The sequence below is a fragment of the Pan troglodytes genome, chromosome 23, assembly GCF_028858775.2.
Source record: "Pan troglodytes isolate AG18354 chromosome 23, NHGRI_mPanTro3-v2.0_pri, whole genome shotgun sequence".
Lineage (NCBI taxonomy): Eukaryota > Metazoa > Chordata > Mammalia > Primates > Hominidae > Pan > Pan troglodytes.
The window spans coordinates 43,656,256-43,683,594 of NC_086016.1; the positions used below are offsets into that span (position 1 = coordinate 43,656,256).

Below are 27,339 nucleotides of genomic sequence, written 5' to 3' on the forward strand. Positions count from 1 at the left end.
CTCCAGCGTCAGCCTGCTGAGTAGCTCAGACTGCAGGTGTACACCACCATGGCCGGTTGATTTTATTACTTTAGAGCCAGGGTCTCACTGTATTACCAAGGCCATGAACCTGTAAAAGATTTTCAAAGGAAGGAAGGAATGACTTACCCAGAGTGAGCAACAGTTTTGGGTAAACTGATGGCATTCACACTACTTGTAATTTCCTCCTAGGTGTGATCTGTGTTTTATTTTGCACTTTAAATGAAGCTACCTTATCGAGATAAGTCTTCCCCATGGTGTCCTAGGCTGGCATCACAGCTTTATGGTTAATTGCAGCCCAGATTATACGAGGTCCCCCATGCCATGTAGCTGGGATGCCACTTGTAGCATTTCCAGTCACTCCCTCCTGACCTTTCCCCCCAGATAATGAAGGTTCTGGAAGCAAAAGGCCCAAGGTGGAGTATTCAGAAGAAGAGCTGAAGACCCACATCAGCAAGGGTACGCTGGGCAAGTTCACTGTGCCCATGCTGAAAGAGGCCTGCCGGGCTTACGGGCTGAAGAGTGGGCTGAAGAAGCAGGAGCTGCTGGAAGCCCTCACCAAGCACTTCCAGGACTGACCAGAGGCCGCGCGTCCAGCTGCCCTTCCGCAGTGTGGCCAGGCTGCCTGGCCTTGTCCTCAGCCAGTTAAAATGTGTTTCTCCTGAGCTAGGAAGAGTCTACCTGACATAAGTCGAGGGACTTTATGTTTTTGAGGCTTTCTGTTGCCATGGTGATGGTGTAGCCCTCCCACTTTGCTGTTCCTTACTTTACTGCCTGAATAAAGAGCCCTAAGTTTGTACTATATACTGTTCTTTTGTGTGAAGGAGAAAGGTGTGTATGCCTTGCATCCAAAACTTGCTAGCCATCACTTAGCTTAATTTTCTCTTTCATCGGGAACACTCATCACCACAATGGAAACAAAACAAGTATCAGAGGGGAGGGTGAGTGTGACGGGTCAGGGCAGGCGAAGGCATTTCGGGAGTAAGAAGCCCTAGCAGGATTATATTATCCTTATCCTCTGTCCTCTAGCCTGTTTTCCTTTAAATGTGTCATGTTAAGGTATAAAAATCAGATTTCTGAAGCAGTAAGAAGGTAACACTTAGTTCTGGGGCCATTTGCTTCGTGAGTAAACAGCAACTCCTTCTCATTGCATTCCTCTTAATGCAACATTAAGTCATGCAAAAATATACCCATTTTCTGTTGCCCTGAGAATTTGGGTTCCAGAATAAGTGAAATGAAGAGTTACTCCTCTTGTGTTTCAGGGGAGCTGTAGGAAATTCAAGATGAGAAAATGTCCTAGTATTTAAAGAAGGGGAAGAGGACAGGAGTGTCTTTTACCTTTTCTTCTTCTACATCCCTGCTCTGTCCTCCCTGTCCCTTTCCTGCTCATTCTACTGCCACTGCTTTTGAAGAATTAGCCTGAGGGAAGGAAGGAGAGCATCTGGAATTGTTGGTCTCCTCTGAGGATGTGAGTAAGGGTTTGCAGGTCCTGTGTCCTTCAGGACTAGAATGAGCAGCACCTCATGAGGAAGAGTGTAGGAGGGGCCAAATTACTCCTTTCAGCTTTGGATTCTTGGCTCTAAGCTTTATAGTTTTTTTTTTTTAACCTGTTATTGCTTTTGTTTCTGTTTGAAAGGAGATACTGTATTTTTTTTTGTATTTCCTTACGTGTCTGGGCAAGAGGGGAAGATAATTCTCCCATTAGATGCTTAGAAATTGTTGAGAAATTGGACCATTCCCCTTAAATGGAGCAAGTTTGGAAACTGGATTCTATAGGGGGTTAATCTACCAAGGTAGATTGAAATTACACTAGTCACAGCCAGTCACCTGCAATAGGAGGGCAAGGAGTAGCCCCACTGAGCCCTTGGTATCCGACCCTGGATGCTGGAGCTAGTGAAGAGCAGCCCTGGGGTGAGCTCCAGGCTGGCTTTGCTGTGCACACTATGCCCAAGCCTACGCTCCTTTGCCTCCTACTTCCAAAATGGAGAGAATGAGAGTTCAGAAGTCAAACACCTACCAGAGCCAGGCAGGTATGTGAATGTTAGACAAATCACCCGAGGTCTGTGATAAACAGCAACAGAGTGATATTTCTCTGTAAATCAATGATGCCTTCTCTGCCTGCTGAGTCCCCCACCCAGGAGAGAAGAAATACCATGTTCCAGTGGAATTGGTTAGGCCTTTGGAAGCTCACGAGGCTGATTTAGCAAATTTACATCTTAGTGCCATCATATATACAAGTGACCTTGGGCAGTTTATGAGGTATTTTGAGCCTTAGCTTCCACATTCTTATAATAACGTCACATGGTGAAAATGAGAAAATACGTAAAAGAACATGGCACTCAATAGATACAGTTGGCCCTCTGCATCCGCAGGCTCCACATCGATGGATTCAACCTACATGGATCAAAAATATTTGGGGGCCAGGCGTGCTGGCTCACGCCTGAAATCCTAACACTAGGAGGCCGAGGCAGGCGGATAACGAGGTCAGGAGTTCGAGACCAGCCTGGCCAGCATGGTGAAACCCCATCTCTACTAAAAATACAAAAAATTAGCCGGGCATGATGGCGTGCACCTGTAATCCCAGCTACTCGGAAGGCTGAGGCAGGAGAATCGCTTGAATCTGGGAAGCAGAGGTTGTAGTGAGCCGAGATCGCGCCATTGCACTCCAGCCTGGGCAACAGAGCGAGACTCTGCCTCAAAATAAATAAATAAATAAATAAAACTTGGGGAAAAAATCGATGGCTGCGTCTGTACTCTTGCTCTTGTCGCCCAGGCTGGAGTGCAGTGGCGCGATCTTGGCTCCCTGCAACATCTGCCTCCTGGGTTCATGCGATTCTCCTGCCTCAGCCTCCCGAGTAGCTGGGATTACAGGCGCACAACACCGCACCCGGCTAATTTTTTACTTTCAGTAGAGACGAGGTTTCACCATGTTGGCCAGGCTGCTCTCAAACTCCTGACCTTAGGTGATCCACCCGGCCAGGCCTCCCACAATGCTGGGATTACAGGTGTGAGCCACCGCGCCCGGCCAGACTTTAAATTTTGTCATTAGCCCGGCGGGCGCGGTGGCTCACGCCTGTAATTCCAGCACTTTGGGAGGCCGAGGAGGGCGGATCACCTGAGGTCAGGAGTTTGAGAGCAGCCTGGCCAACGTGGTGAAACCCCATCTCTACTACTAAAAATAAAAAAATTAGCCGGGTGTGGTGGTGGGAACCTGTAATCCCAGCTACTCGAGAGGTTGAGGCAGGAGAATCACTTGAACCCGGAAGAAGGAGGTTGCAGTGAGTCGAGATCACGCCACTGCACTTCAGCCTGGGCGACAGAGCGAGACTCTGTCTCAACAAAAACAACAAAATTGTCTTTACAGTATGACAATTATTGACATAACATTTACATTTTATTAGGTATCGTAAATTATCTAGAGTATAATTTAAAGTATCCGGGAGGCCATGCGTAGTTCATATGCAAATACTGCGCCATGTTACATCAGGGACTTGGGCAACCTCAGATTTGGGTATCCGCATGGAGTGCCCTCTGGCGCTTGACTTCTACCGCGGCCATCGCACTTCCATCCGCCAGGTGGCGACATAGCCAGCGCGGAGCGCCGACCTGGGCCTGCGCATGCGCGCCACGGACGAGGCAGGCCGGGTGCCTGGGCCTGGGAGCCATAAGCCGGAGAGTCTGGCGGGCTAAGCTCAGCGGCATCCGGGTTCCTTGTGGCCGCCGCAGCAGCTCGAGAACACGAATCCGTTTGGCCAAAACTGAAACAAACACACGGATGCACATATGTCTGTTTACTTCTAGGCCAGGTGCAGAAGGAACGTCTGGAATGACACTCAACAAAAACTGCGGTTACTTGGGAAGATGAGCCTTTTACCTCTCAGCCTTTCCCCTTCTGTAATGTCTTGTTTTAATGTCTTGTTGAAAACCAGAAGAGGCCGGGCGCGGTGGCTCACGCCTGTAATCTCAGCAGTTTGGGAAGCTGAGGTGGGGGTGATCACCTGAGGTCAGGAGTTCGAGACCATCCTGGCTAACACGGTGAAACCCCGTCTCTACTAAAAATACAAAAAATTAGCCGGGCGTGGTGGCAGGCGTCTATCATACCAGCTACTCGGGAGGGCGAGGCAGGAAAATCGCTTGAACCCGGGCGGCGGAAGTTGCAGTGAGCAGAGATCGCGCCAATGCACTCCAACCTCAAAACAAAACAAAACAAAACAAAACAAAAAAGTAAACAAAAAAAAAAAAAAACAGAAGAAAGGCAGGGCAGGACCACGAGCTGTGAGGGAGATTAGTCATCCACTTCCTCTCCCTGCCAACTATCCAGAAATTCCATCCTCATTAGAATCCGTATTAGAAGAGGAAACACACCCAGGTTTTACTGGAACGGGAGCTATGTATTCAGCCTTTCTTGTTTAAGCCACACTGCCCCTGACTGTAAGGACCCTGGTGCAACCTTCTCTGCATCATGTATGGAAGCAAATCCTACGTGGATTTCTATCTTCTGAGGACTCAGGCGGCTCGTGGGCCATGCCAGCACTTCTAGTGTTCCTCGCTACCCTGCAATTTTAGCATGACCATTTATTTATTTATTTGTTTGTTTATTTATTTATGACTACAAAGATCCAGAAGAGAAACATGACCATTTCTTTCTTTTTTCTTTTTTCTGAGATGGAGTCTTGCTCTGTCGCCCAGGCTGGAGTGCAGTGGCGCCATCTCGGCTCACTGCAACCTCCACCTCCCGGGTTCAAGTGATTCTCCTGCCTCAGTCTCCTACGTAGCTGGGATTACAGGCATGTGCCACCATGCCCAGCCAATTTTTGTATTCTTAGTAGAGAAGGGGTTTCACCATGTTGGCCAGGCTGATCTCCAACTCTGGACCTCATGATCTGCCTGCCTTGGCCTCCCAAAGTGCTGGGATCAAAGGCGTGAGCCACCGCACCTGGTCCTTTTATTTTTATTTATTTTTATTTTTTTTTGAGACTCAGTCTCGCTCCGTCGCCCAGGCTGGAGTGCAGTGGCACAATCTTGGCTCACTGCAAACTCTGTCTCCCGGGTTCAAGCAATTCTCCTGCCTCAGCCTCCCGAGTAGCTGGGTTACAGGCATCACCACGCCCAGCTAATTTTTGTTTTTGTTTTTTGAGACTGAGTCTTGCTCTCTTGCCCAGGCTGGAGTGCAGTGGCATGATCTCGACTCACTGCAACCTCTGCCTCCTGGGTTCAAGTGATTCTCCCGCCTCAGCCTCCCAAGTAGCTGGGATTACAGGTGCCCCCCACCATGCCTAATTTTTGTATTTTTAGTAAAGACGGAGTTTCCCTTTGTTGGCCAGGCTGGTCTCGAACTCCTGACCTCGTGATCCACCCGCCTTGGCCTCCCAAAGTGCTGGGATTACAGGCGTGAGCCACCACGCCCGGCTAATTTTTGTATTTTAGTAGAGATTTTGTATTTAGTAGTAGTAGTAGTAATTTTATATTTAGTAGAGATGGGGTTTCACCATGTTGGCCAGGCTGGTCTCAAACTCCTGACCTCAGGTGATCCACCTGCCTTGGCTTCCCAAAGTGCTGGGTGGGATTACAGGCATTAGCCACCGCGTCTGGCAGAAACATGACCTTTTTTTTTTTTTTTTTTTTTTTTTTGAGAGGGAGTTTCACTCTTGTTGCGCAGGCTGGAGTGCAATAATGGCGTGATCTCAGCTCACTGCAACCTCCGCCTCCTGGGTTCAAGCAATTCTCCTGCCTCAGCCTCCCGAGTAGCTGCGATTACAGGTGTGTGCCACCATGCCTAGCTAATTTTGTATTTTTTTAGTAGAGATAGGGTTTCACCATGTTGGTCAGGGTGGTCTCGAACTCCAACCTCAAGTGATCCACCTGCCTCGGTCTCCCAAAGTGCTCAGATTATAGGTGTGAGCCACCGCGCCCAGCCAACATGACCATTTTTATTGCTGTGGTTTGACAAGGCGTCCCCATCCCTTCATCACTACCCTGCACCCTCCTCCCACCTTAGTTATCTATTGCTGTGTAACAAATTACACCCAGGAACTATTGGCTTAAAACAGTAAGCATTCCTCTCCTACCTGAAAGCTAGAGTGAGGCTGGAGGATCTATTTGCTGGGAGGCCGTAATGAGCATGTTTCCAATTTTCTCTGTCTTATGTTTTGACATCTTGGGGGGCCTTCCAGACCCAGGAATAGACTGCTCCTCCCAGGGCTAGCTTACTCATAGAGACAGTTACCACATATTTGTGAGAATGCCTCTCATGCACGCCAGTCACCTCCTTTATCTTTCACATACCAAAGCATTATTCCTCCTGTACTAACTCATCCCAGGACCAGATGCCAGGCAACTAGAGACCACCCCATAGCCCAAAGCCCACTGGAACGATTCAAACTAGCCAATCAATCCTAAACCGTTTATTCTGTCCTGCCTTTCCTGAGGAAACTCTGATAAAGGATGTGGCCTATGATTCCCCTTGCTCTAATTCTGACTCGTAAACAAAGCGCGATGTTTCTCCCATGGCCCTGTGCTGTGTGGAATGCCCCTTCTCGTAGGAAACGTACATTCTTTCAATGGCATTGACTTAGTGTCATCACTCAATCTGTTAATTAAAATCCCACAGGAGGCCAGGCGCGATGGCTCACGCCTGTAATCTCAGCACTTTGGGAGGCTGAGGCGGGCGGATCACGAGGTCAGGAGTTCGAGACCATTCTGGCTAACACGGTGAAACCCCGTCTCTACAAAAAAAAAACAAAAAATTAGCCGGGCGTGGTGGCAGGTGCCTGTAGTCCCAGCTACTCGGGAGGCTGAGGCAGGAGAATGGCGTGAACCCGGGAGGTGGAGCTTGCAGCGAGCCGAGATTGCGCCACTGCACTCCAGCCTGGGTGACAGAGCGAGACTCCGTCTCAAAAAAAAAAAAAAATTCCACAGGTACAAATGAAACAGAGGCTCATTCCCATGGCTGGCAAAGGTGATGCCAGCTGTTGGCTAGAGGCCTTAGGACCTCCATGTCCTTAAGTCCATGGCAGCTGACTTCCCTTATAGCCAGTTATCTGAAGAAATGAAGGCAGAAACTGCAATGTCACATCGATTCTGCCAGACCCTGAGTTGGTGTGGTAGACTATACGAGGGCGTGAATCGCAGGTGAGGAGCACTGGAGCAATCTTGGAGGCTGGCTGCCACAGGTCATTGTGAATATTGACTTGCTACTTTAAATTATTTCCTTCCTTCACAAGAGTATAGTTATCTTCCATCCCCATGACCCCACCCCCAAGTAGATACATCAGCTCAAGCCAGAGGCCATACTTGATTTTTCCAAATGTAACCTGGGCTAGACATGGTGGCTCATGCCTGTAATCCCAGCACTCTGGGGGACCAAGGCGGGCAGATCACCTGAGGCCAGGAGTTTGAGACCAGCCTTGACAACATGGTGAAACCTCATCTGTACTAAAAATGCAAAAATTAGCCGGGCATGGTGGTATGCACCTGTAATCCTAGCTACTCGGGAGGCTGAGGCAGGAGAATCTCTTGAACCCGGGAGGCAGAGGTTGCAGTGAGCCGAGTCTGCACCAATGCACTCCAGCCTGGGGGACAGAGTAAGACTGTCTCAAAAAAAAAAAAAAAAAAAAAGTAACCTGATGCCAGGGGGATGGGGGACACTTATTTCCTACAACAAGCTGCCTTTCCATCCATCAGTTTGAGATCAAAGATAATGAAAACGTTCAAATACAACAAATAAATACAACAAATAAATAATCTCTTTAGGTCAATACTAAATGTAATGTAATTAAATGTAATGCAATTAAATGTAAAACTATTTAATTGCAGGTTCTCTTGGGAAAGAGTTTCAGGAAACACTGTAAATCTGAAATTCCTAACCAGTTGTGTTTGGGGTCAGGGGAACCTTTGAGACCTGATGAAAGCAACGGATTCTCTCTCAAAAATAAAATGTTTAGAAACAAAAATCAGAAGGCAATCTCAGGCTGGGCCCAGTGGCTCACGCCTGTAATCCCAGCACTGTGGGAGGCCAAAGCAGGCGGATCACTTGAGGTCAGAAGTTTGAGACCAGTCTGGCCAATGTGGTGAAACCCCATCTCTACTAAAAAATACAAAAATTAGCTGGGTGTGGTGGCGCACTTCTGTAATCCTACCTACTTGGGAGGCTGAGGCAGAGAAATTGCTTGAACCGGGGAGGTGGAGGTTGCAGTGAGCTGAGATCATGCCACTGCACTCCAGCCTGGGCAACAGAGACTATGTCTCAAAAAAAAAAAAAGAAAGAAAGCAATCTCAGACATTAGTTATGTTTAAGTTAAAAAAAAAGTAGAATGTTACAGAGCTAGGGGGAAAAGGAAATTATGAGGTGGGGTAGCTAGGAAAGGCCCTAAAGAAAGGATGTTTGGAGCCGGGCACAGTGGCTCACGCCTGTAATCCCAACACTTTGAGAGACCAAGGTGGCGGGGGGAGGCGGGGGGGGTGGGCCATGAGGTCAGGAGTTCGAGACTAGCCTGGCCAACGTGGTGAAACCCCGTCTCTACTAAAATACAAAAAATTAGCCAGGCATGGTGGTGGGCACCTGTAATCCCAGCTACTCGGGAGGCTGAGGCAGGACAATCACTTGAACCTGGAAAGCGGAGGTTGCAGTGAGCTGAGATCGCGCTACTGCACTCCAGCCTGGGCTACAAGAGCCAGACTCTGTCTCAGAAAAAAAAAAAAAGAAAGAAAAAAGTCATTATGTTGGCTGGGCGGGATGGCTCACGCCTGTAATCCCAGCACTTTGGGAGGCTGAGGCAGGTTGGATCACTTGAGGTTAGGAGTTCCCGACCAGCCTGGCCAACATGGTAAAACCCCGTCTCTACTAAAAATACAGAAGTTAGCTGGGCATGGTGGCGTGTGTCTGTAATCCCAGCTATTCAGGAGGCTGAGGAAGGAGCATCACTTAAACCCAGGAGGCAGAGGTTGCAGTGAGCTGAGATTGCTCCACTGCACTCCAACCTTGGTGACAGAGCAAGACTGTCTCAAAAAAAAAAAAAAAAAGTAATGTGTCATTTAATGACAGAGGTAAGTTCTGAAAAATGCATTGTTAGGCAATTTCGTCACTGTGTAAACACCATAGAGTATACTTACAAAAACCGGCCAGGTGCGGTGGCTCACGCTTGTAATCCCAGCACTTTGGGAGGCCGAGGTGGGCAGATCAAGAGATCAGGAGTTCAAGACCAGCCTGACCAACATGGGGAAACCCTGTCTCTACTAAAAATACAAAAATTAGCCGGGTGTGGTGGCGTGCTCCTGTAATCCCAGCTACTCAGGAGGCTGAGGCAAAAGAATCGCTTGAACCCAGGAGGCGGAGGTTGCAGTGAGCTGAGATTATACCACTGCACTCCAGCCTGGGCGACAGAGCGAGACTGTCTCAAACAAACAAACAAAACCCTAGATGGAACAGCCTACCATACATACACCTAGGCTACAAACCTGTACTGCATGTTACTGAATACCGTAGGCAATTGTAACACAATGGCATTTGTGCATCTTAACGTAGGAAAGGTACAGTAAAAACACAGTATTACAATCTTAGGGGACCACTGTCATATATGTGGTCTGTCATTGACCAAAAACACTGAATGCATGACTGTGAAAAAGCAAGCACTGTGTAAAATTCCACCATCCAAAAATATAAAACTGCTTCAGGGGTGGTGATGAGAACACTGGAGTAAGCTGGGAGAAATGACCAGCCCAGGATGCACAGAACAGGTCCGACTGGCTAAGGTGGCTGCCAGGTTCCCCCAGGTGTGCTTCTTGCTAGAGCAGGGGTATATTGGCCCAAGCTGGCAAAGAGGGGATCACTATGGTACCCAGTTACTTGCACCTTGGAAGATTTCTCAAGCTGAGTTATTAGGCTCTCAAGGAACTTACCCTTAAGATAATAAGTAGAAGAGGCAAGTGAGGGGGCAGTGGCTTTAGTCACCAATACCAATCCTGCATGTGCCAAGGGTTACTAGAAACCCTGATTCTCCAACAGTGATTCTCAATTGGGGGTGATTTTACTGCCGGGGGCATTTAACAATGTCCAGAAACATTTTTTGGTTGTGGGGGGGTGCTGCTATTGCCACCTAGCGGGTAGAGGCCAGTGATGCTACTAAACATACAACACACAGGGCAGTCCTCACAACAAATTAACCAGCCCCAAATGTCAACAGCACGGAGGTTGAGAAAGCCAGTTCCAGTGATAGCAATGCTCCAGTTGAGTGTGTATAAGACGACATTTTGAACTGCCAAGGTAGGAACTACCTGGTAGGAGGAGACAGCTCTTCCATAGCCTTCTGGTAAAAAAAAGTCTAAGCAAGTGGCCAGGCGTGGTGGCTCACACCTGTAATCCCAGCGCTTTGCGAGGCTGAGACAGGTGGATTACCTGAGGTCAGGAGTTCAAGACCAGCCTGGCCAACATGGTGAAACCCTGTCTCTACTAAAAATACAAAATTAGCTGGGCGTGGTGACGCACGCCTGTAATCCCAGCTACTCTGGAGGCTGAGGCAGGAGCATCACTTGAACCCAGGAGGCAGAGGCTGCAGTGAGCCGAGATCGTGCCATTGCACTCCAGCCTAGGCAACAAGAGTGAAACTCTTTCACAAAGAAGAAAAAAAAAGTCTTAAGCAGCTATCACCACTCTAGTAAAGCTAAGTATGTCTTCATTCCAATTTTAGCCGGATACTTACTAAGAATCAGGCACTGCCATTCTGTCATCAAAATGGAACAGATTTCTTTATTAGGATGCTCACAAGAATGGAGAACACATGAACTAGCACTCTCCTCATGTGACAGAGAGTACATCTGACCCACACGGTGGCAGGACACAGGGGAAGGGCTCTCAGAGCTGGTGCCAAGTGTCCACCAAAGAAAGTCCCATTCACCAGAGACAGGCTGTTTCCTTGGACTCCACCATCTCTGTTACAGCTGCCAGCCAGGTCTCCATGATCTTCCTGGAATCCTTCATGCCAGCATCAGTTCATGCTCTCTGAGCTTGTCACTCCCGACTCTTTCAAGACCCAGGTCAACTGCCCCATGGCTCACCCACCCAGGCCGCCTCCGGAGTCCTGCAGCACATCTCTTTGGTATGCTGCTGCCCTGCTACCCTCAAGGGCATGGTTGGGGGTAGGGGGAGAACATCAACATCACATTACCAAAAGCAAACAGCAGGGGTACATTAGTAAACGACACTTGGACATAGCCGAACAACCTCACAGAACACATGCTTCCTCCCCAAATGATACCTAATCCCCCAAGAGCAAATGAAACCCTTTGATCACTTGAACACGTATGAATGATTCTGTGTGCCAGGCACAGGGACACACAATGAATGCTGTTTAATTCCACCACACCCTGCACACAACAGGAAGCTAGTGGCTGAAAGCTGGAACCAGATCTCTGTCCTGGCTCCATCAGCTTTCTCCTGGCTCTTTCTGCCTTTCAACGGTGCCACCACCCTGCTTCTGTCTGCTCTGAACACTTGTTCCAAAAAGGGAGGATAAAAGGATGAAGGATGGCAGAGGGAGGGAGGAAAGGAAGGGGGATAGCAACCCTGTAAAACAGAACAAAAACAACACAAAAATCCAGAAACCAGATTTAGTACTACATTTTATAACAATAGAGAGTAGCTGAAAATACTACATGCTAACACAGATAATATGATACACAACCTCAGGGGGGAAGCTGGCAGGGAACACGTGGCAGAGGCCACAGGTTTAGACTAAGAGCCTTTCAATGGACTGCTGAATGGACTGGATCTGCTGTTTCAGCTGCGAGCCTTCTTTGATGGTGACAGAACAGGCGATGACAGGCCTGGAGACCCCACAGGCTCTCCCCAGGGCCTGCTTGGAGCGCACAAACACGTAGGGCACATTCTTGTCTTCACACAGCAGTGGGAGGTGCAGAATGATCTCCAGTGGCTCGGCGTCTGCAGCCATCACGATGAACTCAGAGATGCCCCTGTTGAGGGTTTTGGTGGCTGCGGAGAGAAGGACGTGAAGCTAATAGGTGATGTGGGCTTGGGCAGGGCAGCCACAACAAACTGGGAAGAATGCCTAGGCACACACAATTGTGTGTCCTAGACCGGCCCTGGGATATGATAAAGGATTCAAACACCAGTCAGTCATACACAATGGCCTTTTCTCAAGCCCTACATTAAATCCACCACTTATCCTCAAAACACGTCCTGAATCTCACCACTTCTTCTTTTTTTTTTTTTTTGAGATGGAGTCTTGCTCTGTCACACAGCTGGAGTGCAGTGGTGCGATCTTGGCTCACTTCAACCTCCGCTTCCCGGGTTTAAGTGATTCTCCTGCCTCAGTCTCCCAAGCAGCTGGGATTACAGGCACGTGCCACTGTGCTTAGCTAATTTTTGTATTTTTAGTAGAGAGAGGGCTTCACCATGTTGTCCAGGCTGGTCTCAAACTCCTGACCTCAACTGATCCACCCACCTCGGCCTCCCAAAGTGCTGAAATTACAAGTATGAGCCACTGTGCCTGTCCTAATCTGACAACTTTTTTCTTTCTTTCTTTTTTTTTTTTTTTCTTTTTTTGAGATGGAGTCTCACACTGTCGCCCGGGCTGGAGTGCAATGGCGCAATCTTGGCTCATTGCAACCTCTGCCTCCCAGGTTCAAGTGATTCTCCTGCCTCAGCCTCCCAAGTAGCTGGGATTACAGGTGCCCGCCACCATGCCCAGCTAATTTTTTGTTTCACTATGTTGGCCAGGCTGGTCTCAAACTCCTGACCTTGTGATCCACCCACCTCGGCCTCCCAAAGTGCTGGGATTACAGGCGTGAGCCGCCGCGCCCGGCCCTGACCACTTCTTTCTACTCCTCTGCTATACTCGTCCAAGTCACCATCATCTCTTACCTCGTCAACTGCAACAGCTTCCACAAACCCCCACCAGCAAGTAGTAGTATATTAATAATATAGTACTTCTCAAGGTATCTGTGACTGAGAGTCAGAGTTTTACCATCTCAATCTGCCATAATCAATACTTCTAGAAAGCTGATCCCACATGCGACTCACCATGCAAGTTCAACACCCCACAGCACCGTTTCAGATGCGTACTCTCCTGACTGCTTGCCTCTGTGGCTCAGTGCGAATACTCTGCATTCATGCTGGAGTACTTGAGAAGGGCACACACTCTAGAGCTACACTGTCTGAGTGCAAATGCTGGCACTCATTCTTGTTACACAAATGGCCTTGAGCAAGGTGTTTAACTTCCCTTACTTTCATCGTCTATAAAATAATTCTACCTAACAGGATTCTACCTAATAAAAAAAGAATTACCTAATTCTTTTTAACCTAATTCTTTTTTTTTTTTGTATCAAAGAAAATATTTTATTCAAGTTCCCAAAACAAACTTGAGGAGTTATGCGGGGTTTGAATTGAAGAAAAAAGGCTAAGTTAAAATAGGAAAACAAATGGTTTTCATTTGGTGGCAGCTGAAATCAAAGTATACATGTGTATACATTCTAATCCGTCATCTATCCCATGTGGCATTTTCCAAGGTTTTAAGAGTCTACCAGGCCAAACCCTTTGCCACTTTCACTGCTTTTGCTTTGCTTTTCCCCTTTCTTTTCTCTCGCTTTGCCGTCAGCCTTTTTCGTTGCCTTTGGTTCGTCCATATTGGGTACTGTCCATGCTGGTCTAGAAGAGTCTTTTTATTTCTCTTAATATCAGTCTCCATTTTCATGTCATCTTTTTCATCTTCTACCTCACATTGCATTTTCTCTTGGCAATGTTTGGGTTTGGGTACCACCACAGTTGCTATCTCTTGAACATCTTTCATTAAAACATCACAGTCTAGTTTGAGAATACTTTTAAGCCTGCTGGCCTCCTTTGGGGCATTCTTTTTTCTCTTTTCAGCACGCATCTTTCTTTTCCACTTACTCCGTAAGCTTTTAGCCATGTTTTACCTGAGAAACGAACACCCACACCTCAGCTCTTTTTAACCTAATTCTAATTACCTAATAATTCTACTTAATAGGATTATTGAAAGGATTAAACAAGTTAATAAGAATGATGAGGCTGGGCATGGTGGCTCACACCTGTAATCCCAGCCCATTGGGAGGCTGAGGCAGGTAGACTGTTTGAACTCAGAGTTTGAGACCAGCCTGGGCAACATGGCAAAACCCCATCTCTACTAAAAATATAAAAAATTAGCCAGGTGTGGTGGCGTACACCTGTAGTTCCAGCTACCTGGGAGGCTGAGGTGGGAGGATCACCTAAGCCCAGGAGGTCGTGGCTGCAGTGAGCCATGATCAATGCCAATGCACTCCAGCCTGGGCTGCGGAGTAAGACCCTATCTCAAAAAAAAGTAAAATAAATAAAAATAAATAATAATAATAATACCTGACACATGGCAAATGCAAAGCATGTTCATTTCTATTGATATTACTATAGCTTACTCACCCTACAAAAGTCATAGGAGTGACTCTTTTATAAGTGTTAAGTAAGATCATAGCAATCTTGCTGTTCAAAATCCTTCTACTCATTTACCATTGTACTCACTGCTAACAGTGGCCTACATGGTCTCATGTGATCTCCTAGCACCTCTCATCCCCTCACTTAGTTCCAGCCACACACCAGCCTCCTTAGAATCCCTCAAGCATGCCTTTACACCATGCCCAAAAACGTTTTTCCAACACCCTCATCTATTCAGTTCTCTGCTCAAACTCCTCAGACAGACCTTCTCTGAATACTCCATCTAAAAAGACCCACCACTGCCATTCCTATCCCCCTTCTCTACTTTATTCTGTTTTACAGCATTCTTTTTTTTTGAGACGGAGTCTCACTCTGTCGCCCAGGCTAGAGTGCAGTGGTGCGATCTCGGCTCACTGCAAGCTCCGCCTCCCGGGTTCACACCATTTTCCTGCCTCAGCCTCCTGAGCAGCTGGGACTATAGGCGCCCGCCACCACGCCCGGCTAATTTTTTGTATTTTTGGTAGAGATGAGGTTTCACCGTGTTAGCCAGGATGGTCTCGATCTCCTGACCTCGTGATCTGCCCACCTTGGCCTCCCAAAGTGCTGGGATTACAGGTGTGAGCCACCGCGCCCGGCCTCTTACAGCATTCTTTACCACCAGGCATAAAACCTATGTCTTTCTCCACTGGAATGTATACTCCAAGAAGGCAGAGACTTCATTTTCTTCACCAGTGCATCATCAGCATATATACATGCACCTGGCACATACCAGGCAATCAATAAATATGGCAAGAAAGAATACCTGACACTGAGGCAGAAGTACGGAAAATTGTTGCATCTCCCTCCCTGAACTCCCAGTAAGCATATTCTGAATTAAGTCGCTGAGACTGAGCATCTCCATTCAAGGACCTGTGTGCTTATCACCGTGCAAAGTATGGCAAGAGGAAATAAGGTTGCTCTGTGTCCATGCGTCCTCATCTACCTGAAGTGTAAGAACTCACATCCCTGCCCAGCCAAGCTGACGTGAGTGCATCGAATGAGAAGAGAGACCTCCCAGGAGAGCTGGTGGGTCACCCTACAATGCCCCACTGGCCACTGCTATACCAGGCACTGCAGTTACTGCAGTGTGACGAGCAGGGAGGAAAGAGCACCACGATGAGACCCACAGAGTCTACTTTATCTTCCTTCAGCAACACAGGTAAAAGCGATTGTAATAGTTCTCCTAAATCTCAAACACAGTTGACAAAATCTCTGATGTTTCCATTAAAAATCTTCAACGACAAAAGAGCTCTACCACATCAAACTACCCAGCATCTATTAAAATGAGAGTATTCTGGCTGGGCATGGTAGCTCACGCCTGCTGTTATCCTAAACTTTGGAAGGCCGAGGCAGGCAGATTGCCTGAGCTCAGGAGTTTAAGACCAGCCTGGGCGACAGAGCGAGATTCTGTCTCCAAAAAAATAAAATAAAATAAAAATAAGGCTGGGCAGCCGGGCACAGTGGCTCACGCCTGTAATCCCAGAATTTTGGGAGGCCAAGGCAGGCGGATCACTTCAGGTCAGGAGTTCGAGACCAGCCTGGCCAACATGGTCAAACCTCGTCTCTACTTGAAAAAAAATAAAAATAAAAATAAGGCTGGGCACAGTGTCTCACGCCTGTAATCCCAGCAGCACTTTGGGAGGCCAAGGCAGGTAGATCACCTGAGATCAGGAGTTCGAGACCAGACTGACCAACATAGTGAAACCCCATCTTTACTAAAAATACAAAATTAGCTGGACGTGGTGGTGCATGCCTGTAATCCCAGCTACTTGGGAGGTTGAGGCAGGAGAATCATTTGAACCCGGGAAGCGGAGGTTGCGGTAAGCTGAGATCCTGCCATGGCACTCCAGCTTGGGCAACAAGAGCAAAACTCTCAAAATAAAAAAATAAATAAATAAATAAAAATAAAATTTAAAAAATAATAATGAATAAAGTGAGAGTATCCTATATCACCTCTGGGCAGAAGCATCATGCATACATAATTATTCTACTGAAAAACAGCTTTTTTTTTTTTCCTTTTTTACAAAGGGAGGTAGTGCTCGCTTCAGCAGTACATATACTAAAATTGGAACAATACAGAGAAGATTAGCATGACCCCTGCACAAGGATGACATGCAAATTCGTGAAACGTTCCATGTTTTTGAATAATTGCATCCAAAAAAAAAAGGGAGAGGGGTAGGGAATGTTTCTGGGAAACAAATGAAATTCATGAATGTTAAGTATCCATCATATAAGGGATGCTAAAAAGCATTAATATCCCTTTCCTTCTGATGGCTCTGGTGAGGTCATACAGCCACTATACAAAGTCTCCACAACTGCTTTCAAATGGCTCAGCAAAAATAAAATTCACTTATAGAGTGAAAAAGAAGGTAAATGTGGCAAAAGGGGATGTTAACAATTGGTGGGTCTAAAAAAAATTCTTAGCCCATCAGCTTTAGCATCTAATGCCAAAGTCCTCCCACTGGTTGTAGTCAAGAGCAGCTAGCCCTCCTCCCAAACTGGAAATCAGATCAGAGGCCCCAGATGGAAACAGGTGCCTTTAACATTCCCCCAGAGCATCCTGTGGCTGCCTTACCCTCATTGGCTCCTTTCCGAAGCTGCTTATAGTTACATGACTGCTGAACGAGGTCCAGTAGCTTCTTGGTGAGGTGGGCATCGGCAAGGGGATAGGCCTTCGGATTCACATCAGCCTCAGTCTATGGGGGGAAATAAAAATATCAGACAAATTGAGCCAGAAGTTTTCCTACCTGAGTCACAAAATACTAATCAACAATTGAGACACAGGGGGCAGCTGCCCTGCTCCCTAACCCTCAAACACACAAAACACCAGGTAGTTAACAATGGACTTTCCACTCCTACCTTCGAAAAAAAGGAAATACACTATTAGGAATTACACAGTTCAGTAAAGTATACTAAAGCTCATGTACTTTTGTCTTTCTTCAGCCGAATGTTTGATAATATTACAGCAAATGGATTACAAACAGGCTCCCATGGCTCCGCATCCATTTGAGTCCATGGCTAATCCATTTCTGTTTTTGTTTTTTAGATGGAGTCTTGCTCTGTTGCCCACGCTGGAGTGCAGTGGTGCAATTTCAGCTTACTGCAATCTCTGCCTCCCGAGTTCAAATGATTCTTGTGCCTCAGCCTCCCAAGTAGCTGGGACTATAAGCGTGCACCACCATGCCAGGCTGATTTTGTATTTTTTGTGGAGACAGGGTTTCACTATGTTGGCCAGGCTGGTCTCAAACTCCTGGCTCACGCCTGTAATCACAGCACTTTGGGAGGCCGAGGCGGGTGGATCACCTGAGGTCAGGAGTCCATGGGTAATCTTTAAATTTGAACTTCTGTATTCCACCTGAATTTACTGAATCAATAAGATATAATTTACAGTAAATGTAGCACAAAGTTTTCTTTCCATTCCCCACTCCATATGCATATCTTCTGTTCAAACCCCTGGTTTCCAACACATTAAAGTATTTCCTCACCTCCTCTACAATACACACAAAATGGTTCCAAAATTGCTACACCAATATACCACCTCTACCAACAAACTCACCAAAGTCAAAATTTATTTTTGTTCTTAGGATATACCCTATCAAAGCCATCCAGTGGCAGGACTTTGTTCAAAAGTTATTCAAATTAAAATTTTCCTTGTGGTTAGCAATTTGGTATACAAGTAGATTTTGTAGTCAGCTTGCTTTAAATTTTATTTTTCAAATATGTAAAATATCTTCATGGTTTAAAAGTCAAAACTATGCAAGTGATAGCAACTCAATATTTTGAAAACTGGGAAAGGGAAACAATCATCCTCTGTGCCTTTCCTAAATGCTGTATTAGGCGGTAACCAGATAGAAGATGAGAAGTACCTCTTGTATCACTCTTCCGCCTAATAAATAAAGAGGGAATGGTACAGTTAAATATCACCAACTTGCAACCCTTATTAACTAATTAATGGCATTTGCAGTTATGTTAAAAATTCTTACTTTATAGATATATACTGTAATACTTATGGATAAAATTATGTCATTGAGATCTGTGTCAAAATAACCCATGTAGGGGCCGAGCGCGGTGTCTCACGCCTGTAGTCCTAGCTACTCGAGAGGCTGACGCAGAATAGCTTGAATCCAGGAGGCGGAGGATGCAATGAGCGGAGATGGCGCCACTGCACTCCAGCGTGGGCGACAGAGCGAGACTCCGTCTCAATAAATAAATAAATACACACCCATGTAGGGAGCATATTGGGTGAGTGGCCTGCCTATTCCGCTCCTTCCATCTCATTCCCACTGCTCCAGTAAATCATTTTCATTAATTTTTCTCTCTTTTTTTGTTTTTACAAACACGTATTTATATACAAGGATATATTCATATTATAACCCAGGTGCGGCCCCACATGTCGCCATCGTGTGTAACGTGCGAATCGCGAGTGATTCACTGCGGCTACCACCTAACCTCGGCCTTGGAGGCTGGACACAGGGTGGACGGCAGTCGCTGGAGACGGAGATGGCCTGGTGGGACCACTCATCTATAGCGCCTGCCTCGGTGGTCTCCTGCCCGACACCGCGCACCTGCCTTTTTCTCCTTCCGTTTTTTTACAGCTTTTCTGACACAGCTGGACCACGCTCGCGGCACCGCGGCTCTCGGGAGGTGACCCGGAGATAGTGGCCCAGTAGGAACACTCACCATAGCGTCTGTCTTGGTAGTCTCTTGCCGGACACCGCGAGGATACCACGCGTATCGGTTTGGACGGTCTGCTGCCCAGCACCGCAAGGACACGGATGCCCCGCCCCCAAGAGCAGGAAGTGACGCCACTGCCGCCAGCGGAAGTGACGTCCAGGGCCACCCCGTACACCAGGACGCCCTGTCTTCTACGTAACTCCTTATCTTAGGCGAACTTGTCTTGGTCCCAGGACAACTAGGAGGAATTAGGTGAAGGATGGAGGAGTTCTCTAAAGGAAGGGGGTTGGGGGAGGTCAAGGGAAGACCTCCATATTATTTTTCTCTTCCTCATACATTTATTTATTTAGAGACGGAGTCTCCCTCTGTCGCCTAGGTTGGAGTGCAGTGGCGCGATCTCGGCTCACTGCAGCCTCAGCCTCCTGAGTACCTAGGATTACAGGTGACCGCCATCACGGCCGGCTGATTTTTGTATTTTTAGTAGAGACGGGGTTTCACCACTTTGGCCAGGCTGGTCTCGAACTCCTGATCTCAGGTCATCTGCCTGCCTCAGCCTCCCAGAGTGCTGGGATTACAGGCATGAGCCACCGCACCTGGCCATCCTTTCTTTTTAATGTCTATAGAGTATGTCTCCTTCACATGTTAGCTACTTAAACCTTTTCTTTTTTGAGACAGGGTCTCGCTCTGTCACCCAGGCTGGAGTGTAGTGGTGGCATCTTGGCTCACTGCAACCTCCTCCGGGGTTCAAGCGATTCTCCAGCCTCAGCCTCCAGAGCAGCTGGTACTACAGGCATGCACAACCACGCCCGGCTAATTTTTCTGTATTTTTAGTAGAGAAGGTCTTTCACCATGTTGGCCAGTCTGGTCTCCCAATTGCTGACCTCAAGTGATCCGCTTGCCTTAGCCTCCCAAAGTGTTGGGATTACAGGCGTGAGCCACCATGCCTGGCCTTATTTTTTCGATTAATCTTTCTGAAGGGGACTTTCCTGGGCTCAAGTGGTCCTCCTGCCTCAGACTCCCAAGTAGCTAGGACTACATGCATGCACTACCACGTCTGGCTAATTTTTTAATTTTAGAGGCACTGTCTTATTATGTTGTCCAGGCTGGTCGTGAACTCCTGGCCTCAAGCAATCTTCCTGCCTGGGCATCCCAAAGTACTGGGATTACAGGCGTGAGCCACTGTGCCCAGCCCATTTATATATTTTTTAATCTTTCACTATTATGTAAATGCTATAATGTCTAATCTCATCTATACCTAATCTATATTATGTTTCATTCAGTATATCTGTAAGATAAACTCCTAGAAGTGGGATTAACGAGTCAAAAGATATAATATGCATTTGTAACTTTTATATCTATTCTAAATTGACCCTATATAGGGTTTAACAACTTGCACACCCACCAGCAATGCATGACAGTGACTAATTCCCCAAAACTTTGACAACAGTGTCAAACTGAACTAGCTTCGTTGCCTGGGGTAAATATCCAGGGTTTGTTGTCTCATGCCAAGAAAATTTAGGACACGGACACACAGGAGTTTAGGAGCAGGGTTTTTTTTTGTTTGTTTTTTTTGAGATGGAGTTTTGCTCTGTTGCCCAGGCTGGAGTGTAGTAGTGCGATCTTGGCTTACTGCAACCTCTGCCTCCTGGGTTCAAGCAATTCTCCTACCTCAGCCCCCACCAGTAGCTGGGATTACAGGTGCGCGTCATCACACCGGGCTAATTTTTGTATTTTTTAGTAGAGATTGGGTTTTGCCATGTTGGCCAGGCTGGTCTCGAACTCCTGACCTCAGGTGATCTACCTGCCTCGACCTCCCAAAGTGTTGGGATTACAGGCGTGAGCCACTGCGCCTGGCCAGGAGCAGAGGTTTAATAGGCAAAAGAAAGAGAAAGAACAGCTCTCTCTGGTGAGAAAGAGGGGCTTCGGAAAGGAAAAGACCCAGCAGTATGCTCTACTTTCTATTTCAGCAATTTCTCCTTTTGTTTTTTTTTTCTTTCCTTCTACTTTCTTTGGGGTTATTTTGTGCTTGTGTTTTTTTCCTACCTTTTTAGCCCGTTTCTCCCTAGCATTAGCATCTTAGGCTCCAAGTAATACTTTCATTATATCCTTTCATTTGTTTCTTCCCCCCTCTGCCCTTGTCACTTATGCTCTGGTATGTGGTATTTTCATTATTGTTCTGTTCTATTTTTGAATTCCTACTACAATTTTTAAATCTCTCTGATAGTTTATATTTTTCATTTCAAACTACTTTGTTACTAATTTTTAACTTATTTCCATTTGGGTTAGGCAAAAATGGTATGTAATATTACCAATGTTAAAATTTGCAGGGCTTGCTTTATGGCCAATTTTCAAAAACGTTCCATGTTTGAAGAGTGTATTCTGAACTGGCTGCAGTGGCTCAGGCCTATAATCCCACCAACTTGGGAAACAGGCTGGGGACTGATTGAGGCCAGAAGTTTTAGACCAGCCTGGGCCACACAGTGAGACCCCCATCTCTAAAAATATTTAAAAACTTAGCTGGGGCAGTCCAGGCACAGTGGCTCACACCTATAATCCCAGCACTTTGGGAGGCCAAGGTGGGTGGCTCTCTTGAGGTCAGGAGTTCAAGACCAGCCTGGACGACATGGTGAAACCCCCGTATCTACTAAGAATACAAAAATTATCTGGGTGTGGTGGCAGGCACCTGTAATCCCAGCTACTTGGAGGTTGAGGCAGGAGAATGGCTTGAACCCGGGAAGCGGAGATTGCAGTAGGCTGAGATGATGCCACTTCACTCCAGCCTGGGCGAAAGAGTGAAACTCCATCTCAAAAAAAAAAAAAAGAATTACACCCTTTTTGTTGTTGAGACAGGGTCTCACTCTATCACTGAGACCAGAGTGCAGTGGCATGACAATAGCTCACTGCAGCCTCGACCTCCAGGGCTCAAGCGATCCTCCTGCCTCAGCCTCCTCAGTAACTGGGACTACAAGTGTGGGCCACCACTCCTGGCTAATTTTATTTTATTTTATTTTTTATTTTTTGAGACGGAGTTTTGCTCTTGTTGCCCAGGCTGGAGTGCAGTGGCACAATCTCGGCTCACCGCAACTTCTGCCTCCGAGGTTCAAGCAATTCTCCTGCCTCAGCGTCCTGAGTAGCTGGGATTACAGGCATGCGCCACCATGCCCGGCTAACTTTTCTATTATTAGTAAAGACGGGGTTTCACCATGTTGGCCAGGCTGGTCTCGAACTCCTGACCTTGTGATCCGCCTGCCTCAGCCTCCCAAAGTGCTGGGTTTACAGGCGTGAGCCACTGCACCCGGCCAACTCCTGGCTAATTAAAAAAAAAATTGTTTAGGCTGGGTGCGGTGGCTCACGCCTGTAATCCCAGCTCTTTGGGAGGCTGAGGCAGGCAGATCACCTGAGGTCAGGAGTTGGAGACCAGCCTGACCAACACGGCAAAACCCCGTCTCTACTAAAAAAATACAAAAAATAGCTGGGCATGGTGGCACATGCTTGTAATCCCAGCTACTCGGGAGGCTGAAACAGGAGAATCGCTTGAACCAAGGAGACAGAGGTTTCAGTGAGTCAAGATCGTGCCACTGCACACCAGCCTGGGTGACAGAGCGAGACTCTGTCTCAAAAAAAAAAAAAAATTTTGTAGAGACAGGATCTCACTATTTTGCCCTGGGTGGTCTCCAATTCCTGGGCTAAAGAGATTCTCTCGCCTCAGCCTCCCAATTTCTGAGATTGCAGGCTTGAGCCACAGTGCTCGGCCACATCCCGTCTTTTAACTGGAGCACTCAGTCCCTTTACATATTTAAGTATTGGTATAATGGTTTCAAATTTTCCTTCTTTTGTGCCTTCTATTTGTTCCACTTGTTCTGTTTCTTTTTCTTTCTTTCCTTTCTCTGGATTTATCATTGCATTTGCACTATTTTCCCCTCTACTGATTTGGAGTTTATTCTTTTATCTTTTTCTTTTTTTTTTTTAAGAGACGGCATCTCCCTCTGTCGCCCAGGCTGGAGTGCAGTGGCGCAATCTCGGCTCACTGCAACCCCTGCCTTCCAGATTCAAGGAATTCTCCTGCCTCAGCCTCCTGAGTAACTGGGACTACAGGCATGCACCACCACGCCCAGCTAATTTTTGTATTTTTAGTAGAGACGGGGGTTTCACCATGTTGGCCAGGTTGAACTCCTGACCTAAGGTGATCCACCCGCCTCGGCCTCCCAAAGTGCTGGGATTACAGGTGTGAGCTACCACGTCCGGCCATACAAATGTTTTATTTGATACTACAGTAGGGATTTTTTTTTTCTTTGACACAGTCTTGCTTTGTCACCCAGGCTGTAGTGCAGTGGCATGATCTCGGCTCACTGCAAACACCGCCTCCCCGGTTATAGTGATTCTCCTGCCTCAGCCTCCTAAGTAGCTGGGATTACAGGCACGCACCACCACGCCCGGCTAATTTTTGTATTTTTAGTAGAGATGGGGTTTCACCATGTTGGTCAGGCTGGTCTTGAACTCCTGACCTCATGATCCACCCGCCTCAGCCTCCCAAAGTGCTGGGATTACAGGCGTGAGCCACCGTGCCCAGCTGGAAATTTTGGTTAATAATTTATCACAAGTTTTATTTTATTTATTTATTTTTTTGAGACGGAGTCTCAAACTGTCACACGGGCTGGAGTGCAGTGGCGTGATCTTGGCTCACTGCAACCCCCGCCTCCCAGGTTCAAGCGATTCTCCTTGCCTCAGCCTCCCAAGTAGCTGGGATTACAGGTGCCCACCACCACGCCTGGCTAATTTTTTTGAATTTTTAGTAGAGACAGGGTTTCACTATGTTGGCCAGGCTGGTCTCGAACTCCGGACCCCATGATCCACCCGCCTCAGCCTCCCAAAGTGCTGGGATTACAAGCGTGAGCCACCGCGCCTGGCCCTGTTGCATGTTTTAAAATAGATATACTTAGAAATATTACATGGAACCCCCAAAGTATGTACAACTATGATATGTCAATTTAAAAGAACTTTAAAAACTGCCGTTGTTTCCAACAACCCATTCTCTGGAAATCAGGATTCTCAAATCTCAATAAACATCAAATTCATAAAAGAGGAAGACTTCAGGAATCTGAACAATCATTAAATACCTAAATGTTTCACTATTAGTCAACAAAAAAGTTAAACTCAATTTAAAAACCAAACTAGCTTATAAACACTAATTGAAACTTGCTTAGGGTGTATTTATTTGCCTTTCAATTTCTTCAGGGGTTAAATAAATTAACGAATGATATCACACCGCCAGCCAACCTAAATCCCTACCTAGCATGATCAGTTTGGTTTCCCTGTACACCAGACAGCCAAAATTTGCAAGGTTTTGATTGAACAACAAATACTGCGTGCTTACTCTGTACCAAGCATCAGGACTAGATGTTTACCATGCTTTATTTCATTTGATCCTCACAACACTCTCATGCACTGTCATCCCCATTTTACAGTTGAGGAAAACTGCAAAGTTCAACCTGAGACCATCCGATTCCAAAACGTTTCAGGGAGCTGCGTTAAAGCGAGCACTGAGTTTGGAAGCTTCAAGTTCTAGGCTCAGCCACGTACTAAGCTTCAAAATGCACGGGAGGAGGTTTGTGGGGAGTGCTACCGCCGGGATCCAAGCTCCACTGGAAGGATTAACTATAGAAGTTACAGTGCTTTACAAATTCTTCCCTCCTCACCAAGTGCCAACCAAAACTACTACGCCAGGACACACGTTTTAGAACTTTCCCTAGATGTTTAAAAGTCAGAGACGACCAAGAGTTTAGAGACGCCGCACGTGGTGCTACCAGACTTCTGGTTTTTGAAGCCACCGCCTTGCAGGAGAAGCCTTTCCTGCACTCCAGGCCGTGAGTCGCGCTCACTTCATGTTCCCCACAGCCCCCAAATGCCAAAGGCTCCTCTAGGTCCCTGGCGCGTGTGACTCGCGGCGGGCACTAAGCGCAGACCCATGGGAGATCTCCTCCTGAACCCCAGCAACGGGGGTGGGGTGAGGTAGGGTGGGTAGGAGAGGTTGATCCGAATCCCAGGGTCCCACGCCATCGTAGATTTCGTATGAAAAGAAACAAGGAAAAAAAAAAAAGTTGGAGCCAAGTTTTCTTCACCCAACTTTTTGCCCTCTCCCACGTGGGTTGGTCTCTTTCTCCCAGGCTGGGCCATGCCCCCTCCGCTCGCTGCAGGCCTTTTGCCAAGCAAACAGACCGTGCGGCAAAGCAACACAGCTGCGGGGATCCTAAGGTTTCCTGAGTTCTAACCTCGGGCCAGGCTGCTGGGACCCCGCCGCTGCTGGGGTTCTAAGGGCCCGGCGGTTAAGACCCAACGCCGGCGGATGAGACGGCGCAGGGTCTAAGCCTCCATCTAACAGGCTAGGGAGTGAACGCAACCCTGAGTCTCCCGCTTCCCGGTCCCTCGGCCGGCGCACGCACTCACCATGGCTGCGGTTCCGCGGGCTCAGCACTCCTAGGGGAGCGCAGCTGACGTCTGAGAAGCACTCGCGTGCACCGGAAAAACTCACAGAAGCAGCAGCGGAAATGGCCCCGCGCGGCAGGAAGCGAAGGTGATGCTACTCGAGCGAGTGGGCCCCGCCCTCTACGGGGGCACTGGCGCGGAAACTGGCCCTGTGTCGAAGAAGGAACGTACTTTGGCGTTCTTATGAGCTGCCTAGTACAAATTATTGGCAGAAACAATGAATTAAACATTCAAAAAGTAACCCACCGGCCGGCCGCAGCGGCTTATGGCTGTAATCCCGGCACTTTGGGAGGCCAAGGCGGGCGCATCACCTGAGGACAGGAGTTCGAGACCAGCCTGGCCAACATGGCGAAACCTCGTCCCTACTAAAAAATACAAAAATTAGCCAGGCGTGGTGGCGGGCGCCTGTAACCCCAGCTACTTAGGAGGCTGAAGCAGGAGAATCGCTTGAACCCCGGAGGTGGAGGCTACAGTGAGTTGAGATCATGCCACTGCACTCTAGCACTCCAGCTGAGGCGACAGAGCGAGACTCTCAAAAAAAAAAAAAAAAAAAGGCCGGCCGGGTGCGGTGGCTCACGCCTGTAATCGCAGCACTTTGGGAGGCTGAGGCAGGCGGATCACTAGGTCAGGAGATCGAGACCATCCTGGCTAACACGGTGAACCGTCTCTACTAAAAATACAAAAAATTAGCCGAGCATGGTGGCTGGCGCCTGTAGTCCCAGCTACTCGGGAGGCCGAGGCAGGAGAATGCCGTGAACCCCGGAGGCGGAGCTTGCAGTGAGCCGAGATCGCACCACTGCACACTGCACTCCAGCCTGGGCAACAGAGTGAGACTCCGTCTCAAAATAAAGAATAAAAAAAAAGGGCCGGGTGCGGTGGCTCACGCCTGTAATCCCAGCACTTTGGGAAGCTGAGGCGGGCGGATCACCTGAGGTTGGGAGTTCGATACCAGCCTGACCAATATGGAGAAACCCCGTCTCTACTAAAAATACAAAATTAGCCGGGCGTGGTGGCGCATGCCTGTAATCCCAGCTACTCGGGAGGTTGAGGCAGGAGAATCGCTTGAACTTGGGAGGTGGAAGTTGCAGTGAGCTGAGATCGCGCCATTGCACTCCAGCCTGGGCAACAAGAGTGGAAACTCGGTCTCAAAAAAAAAAAAAAAATTCCAGCCACTAAACAGTTAAGGCCTGGCTCATTATAATTGGCTGACGTCCCTGCCTGCTCAGATATTTAATATTTTGAATAGAACTTTTGGGTAAAAGAGTCTTCAGGGTAACATTTATTTTCCCACCAACACTGATCCTAAGATGGGAAAAGTAATTCCCCCACAGGAAATCAGGATACTGCAAGCAACGAGAAAGGGATGTTGAGTGGTTAAACAAGAATACATGTATTCAATACAGTGTTCATTAAATGTTGGTAATAGAAGGACAGGCAGATCCAAGTATTTCATAGGAAGGAAGAAATCAAGCAGACCGCAGGTTATATCACCCCATCAGACATTCAGGGAACTTAATCTTTTCATTCCAGAGGATGGGTTTGTTTAAAACAAGTTCTTCCTCCTAATTACTTTTGAACAATTCCCCAATACTGTCCTTACCTGCACCAAGAGCATGCTAACCAGGCCTGGCACCAGGGTCAAAGTTGAGGCTGGGGCATCAGCCCCCTTTGTGAGGTGGCCTCAGTGA

General features: G+C 47.5%; 3 protein-coding genes and 1 non-coding gene across 8 annotated transcripts in view; 2 read left to right on the forward strand and 2 right to left on the reverse strand.

Annotated features, from left to right (window-relative positions):
* Positions 1-822, forward strand: part of XRCC6 (X-ray repair cross complementing 6) — a 42,018-nt gene extending 41,196 nt beyond the window's left edge. For all 4 annotated transcript variants that reach the window (XM_063807541.1, XM_016947224.3, XM_016947225.2 and 1 more), the window contains 1 exon segment: positions 403-822. In XM_063807541.1, coding sequence (XP_063663611.1) covers positions 403-596 — 194 coding nt within the window. In that variant the 3' untranslated portion in view covers positions 597-822.
* A 9,920-nt stretch (positions 823-10,742) lies between these two features.
* SNU13 (small nuclear ribonucleoprotein 13) lies at positions 10,743-27,277 on the reverse strand. 2 transcript variants are annotated; one of them, XM_009438498.4, is made up of 4 exons: positions 27,252-27,277; positions 25,613-25,800; positions 17,070-17,190; positions 10,743-12,004 (listed from the first exon to the last, which is right to left on the reverse strand). In XM_009438498.4, the coding sequence occupies exons 2-4, from the start codon at positions 25,613-25,615 to the stop codon at positions 11,742-11,744; spliced, it is 387 nt and encodes a 128-aa protein (XP_009436773.1). In that variant the 5' UTR covers positions 25,616-25,800; positions 27,252-27,277; the 3' UTR covers positions 10,743-11,741. The 2 variants fall into 2 exon arrangements, with proteins under 2 accessions (XP_009436773.1, XP_009436772.1); XM_009438497.5 differs by lacking the exons at positions 25,613-25,800; positions 27,252-27,277 and adding an exon at positions 19,175-19,435.
* On the reverse strand, positions 13,411-16,267 carry LOC458869 (protein LLP homolog). Its single transcript, XM_054675568.2, has one exon. It carries the CDS (start codon positions 13,938-13,940, stop codon positions 13,551-13,553), a length of 390 nt encoding a protein of 129 aa, XP_054531543.1. The 5' UTR covers positions 13,941-16,267; the 3' UTR covers positions 13,411-13,550.
* LOC112206787 (U6 spliceosomal RNA) lies at positions 16,530-16,636 on the forward strand. The gene has a single exon (XR_002941258.1). It is a non-coding gene; the product is annotated as a U6 spliceosomal RNA (small nuclear RNA).
* Positions 27,278-27,339: the final 62 nt, after the last annotated feature.